At 40.7% G+C, this 19,415-nt stretch overlaps 1 protein-coding gene across 2 annotated transcripts in view; it reads left to right on the forward strand.

Moving 5' to 3' along the window:
- The window catches only part of MALT1 (MALT1 paracaspase), a 94,622-nt gene extending 87,019 nt beyond the window's left edge, over positions 1-7,603 (forward strand). For both annotated transcript variants that reach the window (XM_048851137.2, XM_048851139.2), the window contains 3 exons: positions 585-742; positions 2,297-2,422; positions 3,914-7,603. In XM_048851137.2, the coding sequence (XP_048707094.2) occupies positions 585-742; positions 2,297-2,422; positions 3,914-4,363 (734 nt within the window). In that variant the 3' untranslated portion in view covers positions 4,364-7,603. The remainder of the gene's footprint in view (positions 1-584; positions 743-2,296; positions 2,423-3,913) is intronic.
- Positions 7,604-19,415: the final 11,812 nt, after the last annotated feature.

The raw sequence follows: 19,415 nt of genomic DNA on the forward strand, positions 1-19,415 counted from the left end.
TTGAAGTGATACGAGGTTACTGTGTAAACAAGCTAACTTGTCTGGATCAAGCACTTTCAGTATAGAGGCTAAATCGGCATCACTGTGTCACTCAGGTGTGTGACTGATGTCGCTATGCCAACAGCCCCTCCAGTGCAGACACAGCTATATCAATAGAAGACGCTTTTATCAACATGATTTGGGGAGGAAGCATTCCTACACTGACAGAAAAAACCCTTCTGTCAGCCTAAGCTGTATCTGTACTACAAGGCTCTGCCAGTCTAGCTCCACCAGTATTGTGTAATCACATCCTTACTCATGTAAAATGTTCTAGTTGCACCCCATTTGGAAAGGAGCCTGTAAGGTGTGGGTTGAAGAGGTAGCTCATTGGCACAGGGTATGCCATTTACTATTTTCTTTCTACAGCACCTAGCAAATGAGGTCCCTGCCAGATTGTCTTCTAGTCACTACCACAATATAAATGTTTAATGATACTAATAGGAAGGGAGGAGAATGTCCTTTTAGATCGCTAAAACAATGGCAGACGCATGTTAGGCTTTCATGAAAATATTTTAAACCGGTTTATCCAAAATATTTATTTGCAGAACTTCCAGAAAGTATGTATCTTGACTTTAAGTGTGGTGTTCAGATTCAGCTGGGGTTCGCAGCTGAATTTTCCAACGTCATGATCATCTACACAAGGATAGTAAAGAAACCTCCTGAAATACTAGTTTGCAAAGCGTATGTTACAGACTTCCCACTTGTAAGTGTTTCCTATTTGTGTTTCATGATTGCTCTGTATTTACATTAATGGTTGTCTGCTTCTGCTCTTGTGCCAGACTACACCTTCTGGGAAAAAAATTCAAATTTGAATTCTGAACCAAGCAGGATGCATATATAAAACAAATCTTATGATCTTGTTGAAACTCTCTTCTTTCCCTTCCCTTCACATCCTGATTTCTATTACTTGTTACATCTAAATTGGGCCTGATCCTGCAAGGTGCTAAATGCCTGCAGTTCTTATTGAAAGGATCAGTCACTTAGGCCACGGTCCTACGAGTCACCTCATACAGGTGCACTTCCACTCTCAGGGATCCCCACTGAAGTCACCATAGCTAGAGAGCAGCGAATTGCAGGGTTGGAACCTTAAATTATAAACTCCTTAGGGAAGGAGCCTTGTTTCCTTATTCCTTCCAAGTGCCTAGCATGGTGCTTTCTAAATAGTGAATGAAAAGAGAATTACGTATTTGTGAATTAACATATTAAATAAGTGTCCTCCTCTCCTACAGTGCTGTTACTATAGTAGTATATAGTATATTGTGAAGTGTTCAGCCCACCTGGTATTACAAGAGTATGAAGACAATACACTCTAAGGCCTTGATCTTGCAATAAGAAGTGCATGATCAGAGCCCCATTGAGATCAATGGCTCTGCATGGGCATCGGGTATCTGCCTGTATAGATCCAAAGACCCAATCAGGGCCTTAGCAGGCAAAGTACAGAAGAAAGTGAGGGAGTGGGATGCAGTTGAAAGCCAAGATTCTAAGTAATAAAGTTTAGTGTGCATCTTATTGGGTTCCACATTTTTTTGTTCTGACTCATTTATTTCATTATTTTTACTTCCCTGAGAGGGGCACAAGGGCACCCTGGCATCTTGGAAGAAATAGTGTTTTAATTTGAATTTATCAAAACGTACTAATTGTAGCAGCTTTAGAACAATTGTACTCTGAAAATGACACATTTAAGGGAAACTAATCAATTGTTCTAATGCTACCTTAGTATACTCAAATCTAGAAGAGGAAAGCTCTATTTTTGTATACTATTAGCTATGGTAATGGATAGCAGTCCAGCTGCTTGTGACAGCACCCTGAGTTTTGACCTCTTGGTTTGGAGTGGAACAATTATGACTAGGGAGAGGAGGAGATGAAAAGGGAGGGAAACAAAACTTGCACATTGTTTTTAGTTGTAAGAAATGGGGAAGGAGTCCGCCTGGAGTTGCATTTTAGGAAGACAAGAGATGAAACACAAACTACTCCAACTTGTGACTGATGATGAATTAGGCAGCCTAGGTGACTCTCTCTAATATTCATTGAATCTTGTATGCAGAATCTTTTCGTTAAGAAAAGGAAAAACACTATTTTTTTTAGTTTTAAATTTTAATAAATTGGGTAGAAACAAGTTGTACATTGAACTCAAATCTTAAGCTACTTCACATAAAATCCAAATGTTCCTTTTTATTTTCCTTTTCACATTGTTCTAACTCGTTTTTTATACCTACAACTTATTTCTCACTTTTTTTTTTTTTTTTTTTTGCAACAGGACTTGGATATAGATCCTAAAGAGGCAAATAAAGGGACTCCTGAGGAAACTGGCAGCTATTTAGTATCAAAGGATCTTCCCAAACACTGTCTCTACACTAGACTAAGTTCACTGCAGAAACTAAAGGTGGTTAATACATTTGTTTATACAGTACAGGTTAATCATGCTGCTTCACAACTCCAGTAAAAGAGCTGGATTCTATATGTATATGTATATTTTCAGTAATTGCCCAAAGCATGCTCGCTCATTTAAACATTTATTCTAGGGGCTTAGAAAGCGAATGGCTAAGAGCACACTTCAGTGACTTGGCTCTGTAGCTGGCAGACTGAAAATATGTTCCAAAGAGACAGCCAAAGAATATGAAATCATATTATTTCACAAGTCCCTTTTAAACACAGCTCTGGAAAATGTGCCCTATAGGTTGAGAAGATTGATTGACTTCTCTGGAGGAATCACAGCACCTTGTACATATCATGTTTCCATGTCTATTTGCTCACTAAGCGTGATGCCTTAAAGCAGAGCCATAAGTTGAGGTCATTAGTAAAAAGTGGAAATGTTATAAATAATCTCTTTACAGTCCAGCCTGTGCCCTTGAACCCATCGTGTTTTAAAGCACGCTCACTTTGCATAGTTAAATGTTGCTGTTAAATGACAGGTTTCAGAGTAACAGCCGTCCGATGAAGTGAGCTGTAGCTCACGAAAGCTCATGCTCAAATAAATTGGTTAGTCTCTAAGGTGCCACAAGTACTCCTTTTCTTGTTGCTGTTAAAGGATCAAAAGTGGACTGTAGCATTTTCAGGACTTTAGCATTTCTGCTGCATATGATCTACTGTATCTACTTTCCAATACATTGTGCCAGAGGGTACCACGAACACTTCTAGAAATTGCAAAAAATTGGAGTGTTTGTGGAGGTGGGTGGGATGAAGAGTGCCATGCTGACGAGTGCTTTCTTATCCTGCTGCTAGCAGGTTTATAAATCAGGATCACCCATGAGTTAGTGTTACCCTAAAACCCTATATTCATTTAAGCAAGGTGCAAATGGCACCTTCATACTCTTATTTCTTTTGTGGCAGAAAGATGTTGCTGAATTGGGTTACTTAAAATTCAAATGAAATTTGGAGGGGAAGAGAGAAATCATCCCACGACTATATCTGCAGTACTTCTCCCAGTGCTTTTGTAGTTGTTTCATTAACAGAATTTCACCCACAGAGTGACAGGGGAAAGTGTTGCCTGATAAGGAAACAGCTAGTGTTCTGATACATGGTTGAGGGGAAAGGATTTGGGGACAAGAGGTCTCTGGATGTTAAGCTTGAGCTATATTTAAACACAGTATGAAGTTAGTGTGCAAAATTTTGCAATGAGTTTACATCTTTTCAGCCTCTTTGATTTCAGTGAGAGTGTGCTGAATGTAAATCAGTGCAGAATTTGGCCCTGTGAGTGTAGTATACATTTAACTGCAAGGCTTATCGCACTTCAGCAATTATGCTTATTATATGTCTATTTGTTACTGTACTTAAAATGTGTTAATTGCTACCTCAGACAAATAATCACCTTTTAATATTTTTATTTTACTCTGTTTTTGAGGGGAGAAGTAATTTTATTGTCTGTCATTCACAGGAGCACTTGATCTTCACAGTTTGTCTGCATTATGAATATCCAGGAATAGATGATTCCTTGGATGAAAGGAAGGAAGTTAATGTTGGGAAGCCTCTTATTGCTAAATTAGGCATTCATCATGGATTTAAGAAAAATTGTTGCATGTCTAACAGACCTTTCCATACCCAAGCATCCACTCCTGTGGCAACTGAATACTACCTCTCTCCTAATCACTGTCAACCAAATTCCTACCCAGGTGTTCACCATCCAAACTCTGCTCATTTAGATCATTTGAGGCAGCCAGAAGCATGCCATTGCAATGGGACTTTGAATGTGCTAACTTCAAGACAAGAAGCATGGACTTACTCATCCCACATAAGAAAGAATAATATACCAGTAGAGACGACTGATGACACTGTTGACCTGGGATTCAGCTTCTCCAACAGCCTCAGATTATCTAAAAAGCAGTAACTACCATCTCTGCAGAATGTGCAGGAGCATCAATCCTGGGCTAAAGCACTCCAGCGCTGATTGTACATTCTCTGCAGTGTGTTCATGTTTTGAGAGAAGGTGTACTGGGAATTGTGGGTTGGGTATGGGTTAGTACATTTTCTCCTTGGAAACTTCTCAGATCCAAAGAGACAAGAATGGAATATAAACTAATTTTTCACTCCTGAATTTTTTTCAGCAGTGAAGACAGGTGTGGGGTAATCATGGGGAGCTGGTGGCAGGAGAGGTGGGGTGGAGAGAAGCGTGAGCTGGGTACATGGGAACCCCACAGGAGCTAACCAGCAGGCACGCTGTTATTGTCTGCAACTGTGCCAGCCAGAAAAAGAACAGAGCAGCAAGCGTGTAGCATTGAGAGGAAGTTGCATGTTTGTGGTGGGGAGGAGATGCACAGCAGAGGCCTTGTTCTTGTATCACAGGCTCTCTAGGAATACTGAAGTCTTGATCTCCTCAGCTGTTCCTGACATGTCTCTATAATGACACATCCATCTTAAAAGGCTTGCATAATGGACCTGTTTCTAATCTTGATTTTTAGTTTACGAAGGGATCAGTTTTCCTGTGCAAAAACAAAATGGAAAAAATAGCAGTTGGAGAAGAGAGGGAGAGGGAAAGCAGTAAAAGGAATGTCCACATTAATGAAACTAAGCTATATGTGTACTTTATAAATGTAATTAAAATAGCGTAGTAATCACTAAATGATAAATAGATGTTTAGACTTTCCTGTTCTAACCTGCACCATCAGTTGAGTTTAACATTCTGATTTTCTATTTATTTAAAAAATGGGAACTTCCATTTCTTTAAAATGTTTGTGTGCAAGCAGGGCATGTAATACCATTCATAAATTCCAAGAGTAATAGGGTACCATTATGATCATCTCGTCTGACCTCCTTTATAATACAGGACATAGAACTTCCCCAAAATAACTCCTGTTTGAACTAGAATATGTCTTAAAAAAAATCCATTTGTGATCTTAAATTTGTCTGTGATGGAGAATCTACCTTAGCCTTTGATAAATTGTTTCAGTGGTTAATTGCCGTCACTGTTTAAAATTTTGCACCTTATTTCCAGTCTGAATTTGTCTAGCTTTAACTTCCAAATGTTAGATCTTGTTATAACTGCTAGACTGAAGAGCCCATTATCAAATATCTGTTCCCCAGGTAGATACTTATAGACTGTGATGAAGTAATCCCTTAACCTTCTCTTTGTTAAACAAAACAGATTGATTTCCTTGAGTCTATCACTGTAAGGCTTGTTTTGTAATGCTTTAATCGTTCTCATGTTCTTTTGTGAGCCCTCTCCAATTTATCAACATCCTTCTGTGGAACCTTGATGTCCAGTGCTTAGAAGAAATCAACAGATGACTGAAGAGCAATAGGCTCAAGCTCAATGCAGGAAAGACAAAAGCAATGGTGGTAGGAAAGGGGAAAATGTTTTCAAGAATGGGGAAATAAAGTAATATCGCCAATTGTTAAGGACACTGTACCACAAATCATTGAGGTGGAATGAAGCTACAGAATCCTGATGGATGCCTCACTACAGGTTGTTAGTGGTGAGAAACTCCTTCTTGTACCTTTGGATCAAATATTTGGAAGCTCTTCCAAAGTGTTACTGCTTTGTTGCTAACTGACTTCTGAAGAGATGACAATTTTTAAAATAAGCGTTACCCCATTTGTTGTTTTGGAGTAGAGATATGAGGCTAAATTTAAGCCCTAAGTTTGTTTAGCATTAATATAAGCGCACATATAACATAGAGGCCTATACTCAGTCTGGCAAGACCTGGTAAAAGCAGGAGTAATTTGTGCCTGATGTATGATGGCTGGGTGAGGATTTGAGCTAAAATATGTGAATGATGCTCCTGGACACCAGGCTGTGCTCTGGAATCATACACACGCCTGCTATGTTGTTACAAAAATAGCCCTGCACATTCCCCTCCAGGCCAAATTAGTTCCTTTCTTATTTTCTAAATAAAAACCTTACCCACAAATGTGAAATCCCCAGCTACCTAATGCAAACTCATCCAAGTGATATGAAGGATTAGAATCTCATCCAAGTCAGGTTGCAAAAGGTGTGAGATACATATACAGAGGCACTGTTAGGCACCAATCTTGAAATTTACAGTGCACCAGCGTACCCATATGTAGCTTTGTTGATAGGAATAAGATTCTGTCCTGCTTCAGTGAATTGAAGGATCAGGGCCATAGGTTTCATGCTCATTACTAGAACTAAAGCTGCAGGGATTTACCCTTAATTTGATGTGTGGCTGGAAACTAGTTTCAAAGCAATAGGAGATAGGTTTCTAAAGATGTCACAAAATATATTGGTGCTCTGAAAGTATATTAAATTATGATATCGCTGTTCAAGTGGGTTCTTATCTATGGTCATAAATTAGCCTCATTCCTCTCTAGTCACGTTGCTAACGGGTTGAGTTGCTGTGCATTTCATTTTTTCCTTTCCACAGTAGATGCAATTATGAAATTTCTGCGTTAGTAAAATTTTTGCAGAACTTCACAATAAATGAAAAGGCAGGAAAAAATAAAGGATGAACCATTGCTTAAGAATAAATGCTTATTGGTCTTGAGAAGCTACATTAAAGATTCAATTTAAAATGCTGCACAAGTTTAGGTGGAACACATCCAAGCTTTTCAGATAGGTGGTCATTGAACAAAGATATAGTTTAGAGGGGAGAAGCTAGTCTTGTAATTCTATGGTCCTATTATAAAACAAATTCTGTAATCTGATATTTTGGCTGGAATATTGAGTAGACTACATATGGTAATTCTACATGGTGATGGAAACAATGAATGTCTCTAATCCCACTTGGAAATGGTTAATAGCATTATTGTGTGTAGGTGTTTAATGAAAATCTATAAATTCATCTGTGTTGAAAAATGGCTATTCCCTAGTGTCAGTTATCTCTGTTAATGTATTATTTATTTACTAAATGACAGACAACTTTAACATAAACACAAATGGACTGTAGCTTTTAGTCTTCTCTGGAAGAGTATAAAATAGTGAAACATTTTCAGATTTTTGAAATATACCTGTGCATTTATTATTGAATAAACAGATTTTTACATGAAAATTATAGCTTGAGATACAATCTAGTACAATAGGATACTTAGCTAAAAGTTTGTCATAGTTTTATTATTATTACATTTTTTAATTGTTTTCTACTGTTGCAATAAAATAATTCACAAAAAGATATATACGGTAGCTTGTGTCCCTTTTCTCTTCCTTTCAAACTTCAGTTAAAGACCATACAAATCATAGAAATAGAGACTGAAAAATGGAACTTAAGGTCAAGAATGGCACCTATATCTTCTGGTGACTGTCACAGAAATAGGAAGAGTTCTATTCCTGCATGGCACAGCTCATTGCATGGCCAATTCTGCAAAATTGGCAAGATGTTTTTGGATGTCTGGTTTTGGCCAACTTTAGAGACCAGTTGAGCCTGACTCTCTGAATGAAATTCCCCTTCGCTTCAGCTGGAGTTGTATGTGATCAGTACCTCCTGAAAATCAGGCCCCTGTAGGTATCTCAAGTTGGACACCCAAAACTGGAGGCCCTGTTTGCACACTTAGACTTTATCATCTTTGTACCTCAGTTTCCCCATCTACAATGAGGATGGATAGTTCTTGACCACCTTTCAGGGGTGTCCAGGCTTGCTTCATTGATGCATGTAAAGCTTTTTGACATATTTGAATAAAAGGTGTTAGAGAAGTTCAAATGATTACTTAATAAGACTTATGAAATTGGCGAGAGCCAGACAAGACCCGTGTGTGTGCGTGTGCGTCTGCATACATTTATAGGGTATGACAGTTCATTGAACAGGAAGGGTTTCCAGAGGCAGATCTATCTGAGTGAGCTGGAACTGACCCTGGGCAAGCAGCCACAAGTGGAAGATGGAGAATGGAAGGTTGTGATTTTAAATTTGTCTGTGATGGAATATCTACCATAACCTTTGATAAATTATTTCAATAGTTAATTACCCTCACTGTTTAAAAATGTACACCTTTTTCCAGTCTGACTTTGTCTAGCTTTAACTTCTAAATGTTGGACCTTGTTATACCTTATGTGAATTTTGGATTTGCTACTTGCACTTTAGAGGGTGTACCAGTTAGTGGTTAAAAGGTAATGTGACATTATTGACTATGTAACAATTACAACTGTGTACACACTTGAGGAACGCCCACCAGACACTATGCAATCAGCCTGGATGGGCCATTAGGAAGGACAATAAAACTTTGAAGATACTAATCTCCCTCCTTCCTGAGAAGTTTCCTGAGATGCTATTTTGACACTGCAGGTCAGGTGATCACCTGGTACTACACCCTATCTTGGACTTCATGTTTTTCCGTTAAGAGGGGGTGGGGGTCAAACTGGGAAACAAAGGATTCCCACCATATGCAAATCCTATTTAAGGCTGGGGAGTGAGTTAATCTTGGTTATTCTCCATTGGCTCCCTCCCCAAGAATGTAGACTGCTGAAAACAGCTGGAGAAACAAAGGAACTAAGCTGTGGGGGGGCAGGGGCTGAACCCAGGGGAGAAAGATCTATCCTGTAAAAGGAATACCTGAAGATTTAAGCTGCAAGCAGTGCAATTTACCTTCCAGAAATTCTGCAACCTGCATAAAACAACATTTAGAATGAGAATTTGCTAATATTAACCAGTTAATTTAGTGTAATAAGCTTAGTTTGTGTGTTTTGTTTTAGGTTTCAGAGTAACAGCCGTGTTAGTCTGTATTCGCAAAAAGAAAAGGAGTACTTGTGGCACCTTAGAGACTAACAAATTTATTTGAGCATGAGCTTTCATGAGCTACAGCTCACTTCATCGGATGCATACTCTGGAAACTGCAGAAGACATTATATACACAGAAACCATGAAACAATACCTCCTCCCACCCCACTCTCCTGCTGGTAATAGCTTATCTAAAGTGATCACTCTCCTTACAAGGTGTATGATAATCAAGTTGGGCCATTTCCAGCACAAATCCAGGTTTTCTCACCCTCCGCCCCCCCCCCCCCCACACACAAACTCACTCTCCTGCTTGTAATAACCCATCCAAAGTGACCACTCTCTTTACAATGCGTATGATAATCAAGGTGGGCCATTTCCAGCACAAATCCAGGTTTTCTCACCCCTCCCCCCCTTTTGTTTCCAAAAACCACACACACAAACTCTCTCTCCTGCTGGTAATAGCTTATCCAAAGTGACCACTCTCCCTACAATGTGCATGATAATCAAGGTGGGCCATTTCCAGCACAAATCCAAGTTTAACCAGAACATCTGAGGGGGGGGGTAGGAAAAAACAAGGGGAAATAGGCTACCTTGCATAATGACTTAGCCACTCCCAGTCTCTATTTAAGCCTAAATTAATAGTATCCAATTTGCAAATGAATTCCAATTCAGCAGTTTCTCGCTGGAGTCTGGATTTGAAGTTTTTTTGTTGTAAGATAGCGACCTTCATGTCTGTAATTGCGTGACCAGAGAGATTGAAGTGTTCTCCGACTGGTTTATGAATGTTATAAGTCTTGACATCTGATTTGTGTCCATTTATTCTTTTGCGTAGAGACTGTCCAGTTTGATCAATGTACATGGCAGAGGGGCATTGCTGGCACATGATGGCATATATCACATTGGTGGATGTGCAGGTGAACGAGCCTCTGATAGTGTGGCTGATGTTATTAGGCCCTATGATGGTGTCCCCTGAATAGATATGTGGGCACAGTTGGCAATGGGCTTTGTTGCAAGGGTAGGTTCCTGAGTTAGTGGTTCTGTTGTGTGGTATGTGGTTGGTGGTGAGTATTTGCTTCAGGTTGGGGGGCTGTCTGTAGGCAAGTACCGGCCTGTCTCCCAAGATTTGTGAGAGTGTTGGGTCATCCTTCAGGATAGGTTGTAGATCCTTAATAATGCGTTGGAGGGGTTTTAGTTGGGGGCTGAAGGTGACGGCTAGTGGCGTTCTGTTATTTTCTTTGTTAGGCCTGTCCTGTAGTAGGTGGCTTCTGGGAACTCTTCTGGCTCTATCAATCTGTTTCTTCACTTCTGCAGGTGGGTATTGTAGTTGTAAGAATGCTTGATAGAGATCTTGTAGGTGTTTGTCTCTGTCTGAGGGGTTGGAGCAAATGCGGTTGTATCGTAGAGCTTGGCTGTAGACGATGGATCGTGTGGTGTGGTCAGGGTGAAAGCTGGAGGCATGTAGGTAGGAATAGCAGTCAGTAGGTTTCCGGTATAGGATGGTGTTTATGTGACCATTGTTTATTAGCACTGTAGTGTCCAGGAAGTGGATCTCTTGTGTGGACTGGACCAGGCTGAGGTTGATGGTGGGATGGAAATTGTTGAAATCATGGTGGAATTCCTCAAGGGCTTCTTTTCCATGGGTCCAGATGATGAAGATGTCATCAATATAGTGCAAGTAGAGTAGGGGCATTCGGGGACGAGAGCTGAGGAAGCGTTGTTCTAAATCAGCCATAAAAATGTTGGCATACTGTGGAGCCATGCGGGTACCCATAGCAGTGCCGCTGATTTGAAGGTATACATTGTCCCCAAATGTAAAATAGTTATGGGTAAGGACAAAGTCACAAAGTTCAGCCACCAGGTTAGCCGTGACATTATCGGGGATAGTGTTCTTGATGGCTTGTAGTCCATCTTTGTGTGGAATGTTGGTGTAGAGGGCTTCTACATCCATAGTGGCCAGAATGGTGTTATCAGGAAGATCACCGATGGATTGTAGTTTCCTCAGGAAGTCAGTGGTGTCTCGAAGGTAGCTGGGAGTGCTGGTAGCGTAGGGCCTGAGGAGGGAGTCTACATAGCCAGACAATCCTGCTGTCAGGGTGCCAATGCCTCAGATGATGGGGCGCCCAGGATTTCCAGGTTTATGGATCTTAGGTAGTAGATAGAATATCCCAGGTCGGGGTTCCAGGGATGTGTCTGTGCAGATTTGATCTTGTGCTTTTTCAGGAAGTTTCTTGAGCAAATGCTGAGTGATCTGCTTTGTTCTATTTGCTGTCCCTTATAGTCACTTAATCTACCTTTTGTAGTTAATAAACTTGTTTTTTCTTTATTCTAAAATCCAGTTTGTGCAATTCATAACTGGGGAGAGGGCAAAAAGCTGTGCATATCTTCCTCCACAGTAAGGGAGGGAGCAAATTTCATGAGCTTACGCTGTATAGATCTCTATACAGTGCAAGACAATATAATTTTGGGTTTACACTCCAGAGGGTGTGTGCACTTGAATGATGATCAATCCCTGAGCAGAGTTTTCTGACAGAGGTGATTGCAGACTGTGTGTGATTCTACAGATGGGTGCACCCCTATCTGTGTGTGTGCATGCCTGGCACAGCAGGACAGGGTGAGGGAGCCCAGGCAGGTGGAATGGGTGGGACCCCAGTATATCAGGTGGCACCCCAGAAGTTGGTCCAACCCATCGCAGGTAGAACTAGTAGTCAAGTTCTGGGTTCTATTCCTAGCTCTCCCTGGGCATTGTATGTCTTTGGACAGGTGAGTTAACCTCCCTGAGCTTCAGTTTCCACATCTGTAAAACAAGGGTCAAAACTAAGGGAGGTGAACAGAAACCTGGAATTTTGACTCAGTGAAAACGTTGGTGGAAAATGTCAGCTTTCCATGGAAATTTTGATTTTTTTCATTCAAAAAACCTGAAAGGTTGTTTTTCAGGTTTTCAACAAAAAGTCTAAATTCTCCACAGGAAATGCCTCATCTTCTAACACTTAACTACATCACGGAAATGTGGTGAGGAAAAGCTGTATATTAGAGCTGGCTGGGAAACTGAATTTTACTTCTGTTTCAAAAAAAACCCTGTGATGTTTTGGAAAGCATTTTGTCCTAAATCAGGACAAAGAGTAAAAACCTCAGGGGGGAGAGGAGTGATATTTCAGAAGTGAAATTCTACAGTATTTTGTTTTAAATATTGAAATGCTCTTGCAGGGGGGATGCTTTTTGTTGTGTCTGAAATAAAATATGCTAGCCCAAGCACCCTGGACCCCGCCCAAGCTCCCCCACCAGAAGAGCTGCTATGGGTGTTGGGGAGGGCAGTGGGCAGGTGGGTGAGCTTGATGGAAACCTGCCAGGAATTCTTCAGAAGGTTAATTTAATTTGACGTGTTCCCGCAGAATGATTTGACTTCAAATGGGCATTATCCAAAAGAAAAATGTTCCATTAGGAAACCTCCGACCAGGTCAAGTACATATTACCATTTATTACATGAGTGCATGTTCAGGGACTCTGTTCAGCCCTTGTTCCTCAGGCAAAACTCCTGTTGGCTTAAATCAGCATTTTGCCTGAATGAAACATGCTATATGTGTCCTTTAATGACACTAAATTACTAGCAGTAGAATATATATTTTTTCAACTTAAGACTGAAACCCATCTACTAGGATTTCTGTAAGTATGTATTTTATATGCGGAAAGAAGGCAAACTTTTTTTTAAAAAAAATATGGTGATGTTTTCTGTTTAGGATAATCAGTGAAAGAACAAATGAGTTTCTCCTATTAAGGCAGTGGTGCAATGGGACTGTAGAATGTTACATAACGAGATGGCAGAAACGTTATGAACACAAACTAAAAATACAGCCTGTAAAGAAGGAAAATTGCTCTAGTGCTGCTTGGACACACTGGTGAGGAAAGGCAGTTCCATTGTTTGAATTTCCTCTCCAGCCCTCCCATGCTGGAGTGGACTGAGACTACAGGTAAAATTGTGGCCCTATTGACACCATTGGCAAACCTCCCATTGATTTCAACTGGGCCAGGATTTCACCCTGTGTATTTTAAGTGGCATGGCTTACAGAAATGATCATGCAACAGGGTGTGACATTATCTGATTAAATTGTGACTATATAGATCATGGTTTCAACCATTATGCTATATTTGCCGCAAACCTTGTTCAAAGGTTGTCAAGAGAGGTGTTTACGAAAAGGTTGTGATTTGCTGGTTATGATTGTGCTATCTGTGTGCATGTATCATTTTTGTATGTGAAGTTATAAATATTGGCTCTGTACCTGGATTTCAAATGTTTGCTCCTGGGGTACTGCCCGCAAGCACATCTTCGAGGGACTATTCAAATTGAGTGGCCCATCAAAAGACCATTAAACTGACAATGGACCATGGGAGATGCCCATCTGCACTTGATGGAATTTCCTGCTGTAACTAGTTGAAATGCATGGACATGGGAATTGCCCATGTGTCTCCAAACGCCATCTTGTTGCTGTAATTTTCCACAGTAAGAAAAATGGGTTGCCCTCCACATGGCAAAAGCTATAAAAGGCCCTAGAAACCCCTCCAACTTGTATTCAGCCCTGCTTCTTACCTCTGGAGGGACTTTGCTACTAACTGAAGCCGTGAACAAAGGACTGAATGACCCATCCCAGCTGCGGATGTATTCCAGAGACTTGACTTAAACCAGCCGTTTATTCCACCATTGCTACAAGCCTAAACCAAGAACTTTGCAATTACTGTATGTGATTCTTTTAACCAATTTAAACTCACCTTTCTTTCTTTCTTTTTATGTATATACTAGGGCTGTCAAGCAATTAAAAACATTAATCACGATTAATCGCGCTTCTTGTTTACAATGTCACCTGACAGTGAGAACAGGTGTTCTCCTGGCACTGTTGTAGCTGGAATCACAAGATATTTATGTGCCAGATGTACTAAAGATTCAGATGTCCCTTCATGCTTCAACCTCCATTCCAGGGGACATATGTCCATGCTGATAACGGGTTCTGCTCGATAAGAATCCAAAACAGCGTGGACTGACACATGTTCATTTTCATTATCTGAGTCAGATACCAGCACGAGGTTGATTTTCTTTTTTGGTGGTTTGGGTTCTGTAGTTTCCGCATTGGAGCATTGCTCTTTTAAGACTTCTGAAAGCACGCGCTGCACCTCGTCCTTCTCAGATTTTGGAAGGCCCTTCAGATTCTTAAGCCTTGGGTCGAGTGCTGTAGCTATCTTTAGAAATCTCACATTGGTAACCTTCTTTGTGTTTTGTCAAATCTGCAATGAAAGTGTTCTTAAAATGAACAACATATGCTGGGTCATCATCCAAGACTGCTATAATATGAAATCTATGACAGAATGTGGGTAAAACAGCAGGGGACATACAATTTTCCCCCAAGGAGTTCAGCCACAAATTTAATGAGCGCATTATTTTTTTAATGAGCATCATCAGCATGGAAGTGTGTCCTCTGAAATGGTGGCTGAAGCATGAAGGGACATGTGAATGTTTAGCATATCTGGCACATAAATATATCTTGCAATGCTGATCACAAAAGTGCCATGCAAATGCCTGTTTTCACTTTCTGGTGACATTGTAAATAAGAAGAGGGCAGCATTATCTTCTTTAAAGGTAAACAAACTTTTTTGTCTTAGCGATTGGCTGAACAAGAAGTAGAACTGAGTGGACTTCTAGGCTCTGAAGTTGTACATTGTTTTGTTTTTGAGTGCAGTTATGTAACATCTACATTTGTAAGTTGCACTTTCATGACAAAGAGAGTGTACTACAGTACTTATATGACATGAATTGAAAAATACTATTTCTTTTATCATTTTTACAGTGCAAATATTTGTAATCAAAAATAATATACACTTTGATTTCAATTACAACACAGAATACAATATATATAAAAATGTAGAAAAACATCCAAAATATTTCATAAATTTTAATTGGTATTCTATTGTTTAACAGTGCAATTAAAACTGCAATTAATCATGATTAATTTTTTTTTAGTTAATCGCCTGAGTTAACTGCTATTAATCAACAGCCCTAGTATAAACTTTTAGATTTTAGATACTAAAGAATTGGCATCAGTGTGATTTTTGGCTAAGATCTAAGTTATACATTGACCTGGGTGTGTGTCTGGTCCTTTGGGATTAAAAGAACCTTTCATTTGATGAGACTGGTTGTAAAGAACCACTCCTCTCTGAATCCAGTGTTTTTGGTGGTGATATAAGAACTGGAATGCCCAAGGAAACTGCTTTTATGACGTCTTGTTAGCCAGTGTGGTGAAACAGGAGTTAACTTTTGTAGCTGATTTGGAATATCTTCTAAAAGAATAACCACCGGTTTTGGGTTGTTTGCCCTATTTCTCAGCAGTTCGTCTTGAATTTGGCATCCTCAGTTCTGACCCACTGTAAAGCAGAGAATCTTGTTTGTTTCACAGGCTGTTCTAAAGACTGCTGAAGGTCTGTTCAGGTGTAGAGCACGATATGGATACTAAGAAATATAACAGCATAATGCCATCTATAAATCCATGGTACACCCACACACTGAATATTGTGCGCACTTCTGGTCATTTCATCTCAAAAGAGTCAAGAAGATTAGGGTTGGAAGAGACCTCACGAGATCATCTAGTCCAACCCCCTGCTCAAAGCAGGACCAACACCAACTAAATCATCCCAGCCAGGGTTTTGTCAAGCCGGGCCTTAAAAACCTCTAAGGATGGAGATTCCACCACCTTCCTAGGTAACCCATTCCAATGCTTCACCACCTTCCTAGTGAAATTGCTTTTCCTAATATCCAGCCTAGATTAGACTTCCCACACTGCAACTTGAGACCATTGCTCCTTGTTCGGTTATCTGACACCACTGAAAACCATCAAGCTCCATCCTCTTTGGAACCCCCCATCAGGTAGTTCAAGTCTATCAAATCCTGCCTCACTCTTCTCTTCTGCAGATTAACTAAGCCCAGTTCCCTTAGCTTCTCCTCATAAGTCATGTGCCCCAGCCCCCTGATCATTTTCATTGCCCTCCGCTGCACTCTCTCCAATATGTCCACATCCTTTCTGTAGCTGTGGGGTGGGGGGCAAAACTGGATACAATACTCCAGATGTGGCCTCACCAGTGCCAAATAGAGAGGAATAATCACTTCCTTCACTCTGCTGGCAATGCTCCTAATGCAGCCCAATATGACATTAGCCTTCTTGGCAACAAGGGCACACTGCTGACTCATATCCAGCTTCTCATCCACTGTAAGCCCCTGGTCCTTTTCCGCAGAACTGCCACTTAGCCAGTCAGTCCCCAGCCTGTAGCAGTGCATGGGATTCTTCCTAAGTGCAGGACTCTGTACTTGTCCTTTTTGAACCTCATCACATTTCTTTTAGCTCAATCCTCCAATTTGTCTAGATCACTTTGGACCCTATCCTCACCCTCCAGCATATCTACCTCTCTCCCCAGTTTAGTGTCATCTGCGAACTTGCTGAGGGTGCAACCCATCCCACCATACAGATCATTAATGAAGATGTTGAACAAACCCAGCCCCAGGACAGAGCCCTGGGGCACTGCACTTGATACTGGCTGCCAACTAGATATTGAGCCATTGATCACTACCCGTTGAGCCTGATGATCTAGCCAGCTTTCTATCCACCTTATAATCCATTCACCCAATCCATACTTTTTTAACTTGCTGGCAAGAATACTGTGGGAGACCATATCAAAAGCTTTGCTAAAGGCAAGATATATCACATCCACTGCTTTCCCTATATCTATAGAGCCAGTTATCTCCTCATAGAAGGCAATCAGGTTGGTCAGGCCGGACTTGCCCTGGGTGAATCCATGTTGACTATTCCTGATCAACTTCCTCTCCTCCAAAGTGGATTCCTTGAGGACCTGCTTAATGATTTTTCCAGGGAATGAGGTGAGGCTGACCAGTCTGTAGTTCCCCAGATTCTCCTTCTTCCCTTTTTTAATGATGGGCACTATATTTGCCTTTTTACAATTGTCTGGGACCTCCCCCGATCACCATGAGTTTTGAAAGATAATGGCCAATGGCTCTGCAATCACAACAGCCAACTCCCTCAGCACCTTCGGATGCATTAGATCCGGCCCCATGGACTTGTGCAGATATAGTAGATTGGAAAAAGTACAGAGCCAGGCAACAAAAATTATTAGGGATATGGAAAGCTTCTATATGAAGAAAGATTAAAAAACTGGACTGTTAAGATTAGAAAAGATGACAAAGAGCAGATATGATAGAAGTCTGTAAAATCATTAATGGTGTGCAGAAAGGGAATAGGAAGTGTTATTTAACCCTTCACATAACAAATGAACAAATTAAGGTCAGGCTTGACAAAGCCCTGGCTGGGATGATTTAGTTGGGAATTAAGTCCTGCTTAGAGCAGGGGCTTGGACTAGATGACCTCCTGAGGTCCCTTCCAACCCTGATCTTCTATGATTCTATGAACAAAACAAATTAATAGGCATCAGCTTTAAATCCAACATAAGGAAGTACTTCTTCACACACTGTAGTCAGCCTGTGGAAATGATAGCCAGGGGATGTTGTGAAGGACAAAAGTATAACTGGGTCGAAAAAAGAATTAGATAAATTCATGGAGGATAGGCTAATCAATGGCTGATCAGGAATGCAATCTCGTACTCTGGGTGTCCTTAAACCTCTGACTGCTAGAAGCTGGGACTCGATGACAGGGGATGGATCATTTGATAAGTCCCCTGTTCTGTTTGTTTCCTCTGAAGCATCCGGTGCTGGCCACTGTCAGAAGACAGGATACTGCATTAGATGGACCATTGGTCTGGCCATTCTTATGAAAGATAGTGGGCACGGGAAGTGCCCATACTTACAGTCCTGTATTCCATTCTCCCTTTATTCAGTTGCTCAAGCTAATTCATTTTGAGCTGAAATTGTCAAATCTTTTGGCCTAAAGGTACAGTTTGGTATGTGGGTATTTTTGTCTCTGAGTGTGTGGAAAGCTTGAGCAAATCAGTTTGGTTACTTTTGAGTTATGTGGAGAATAGAGAAGCAGGGAAGACAACCCTTTCCCCATGTTTTCTGATGAGAAATATTACATATTGGATGAATTGTCCTCAATTAGCACTGCTTAGTAGAGCTCACTGACCCTTAAATCAAGTCAAGTTACAGAAAGTCAGTTCATTAGTCCTAGTTATGAACATTTAAAGTTGACAAATTAAGCAGAGCGGGGGGTGACGGAGGGGCTTTGAAGCACAAGTTTAAAAGCACCCAAATCCCCTAGACTTCCAATAGAATGTGAGCTCCCAAGTCACTTATGCCAGATTTTAAAGGTATTTATCCATTGCTGTATTCAGTGTTGCAAAGCCCAACTGATTTAGGAACCTAAATACAATTTCCAAAAGGGATTTAGGCACTAAGAAGCCACAATCCCATTGGAAGTTGATGGAATTGTGGCCCAACTACCTAAATCCCTTTAGAAAATGATATTTGGGTATCAGTTAGGCACTGCAGTGCTGAGCACAACAATGACTAAATACCTTTAAAAAACTGGTCCTTAGCACTTTCCAAAATGTCACCCATTAGTTTGGAGTCCATCTAAACTGGAGCTGCTGCTAACTCACTCTAGGGCCCAAGAAGTGTAAAACCCTCTAATTGTGGCACTTCACTGAAACTCCACTGGGTTATGGAGACTGGGGTTAGGGTCAGCTGGGTTCAATATGGATCAAGGCAAATGCCTCCAGATCAAAGAACTTACAAGCCCTAGCTGGTTTAGGACCTCCTACCTGGTAGACCACCACTTCCCTCATGTGATGTGCTGCAGTTAGGATCAATAGGGGTATTCTGTCCTACTCACCCTGAGTTGAGAGAGGTGGCTTGTGGCAGGGCATTTTCTCAGTGGGTCCTTCATTCTGAGACTCTCTCTAACTCTTCACTGACTTATTTGGTCCCACAGAGCCAAAATATTTGACTTGCAAGGGGCATTTTGCAAGTCAAAATAAGTAGTTCAACTGAAGAGGAACGGTTAAAAAAATAGAGGAGGTGGTAGTTATGGAAAAATTAATTCATTAATTACATATCCAGAAAAACGGACAGAAGACTCCTAGATATATAGTTTAGCCTATTAATTTAGTCATATTATGACTGGAGTTAAACAAGGGTGCGTGTTATCACCAATCTTCTTGTGCATTAGCAATAGACAGGGTGATGAAGCAGGCAACAAAAAGCACTGTGGTGGTGTAAAATGGGTTAACGGCAACAAGTTACTCAATTTTGATTTTGCCAAGGACATTGCTTTACTA

The sequence above is a fragment of the Caretta caretta genome, chromosome 5 (assembly GCF_965140235.1).
Source record: "Caretta caretta isolate rCarCar2 chromosome 5, rCarCar1.hap1, whole genome shotgun sequence".
NCBI lineage: Eukaryota > Metazoa > Chordata > Testudines > Cheloniidae > Caretta > Caretta caretta.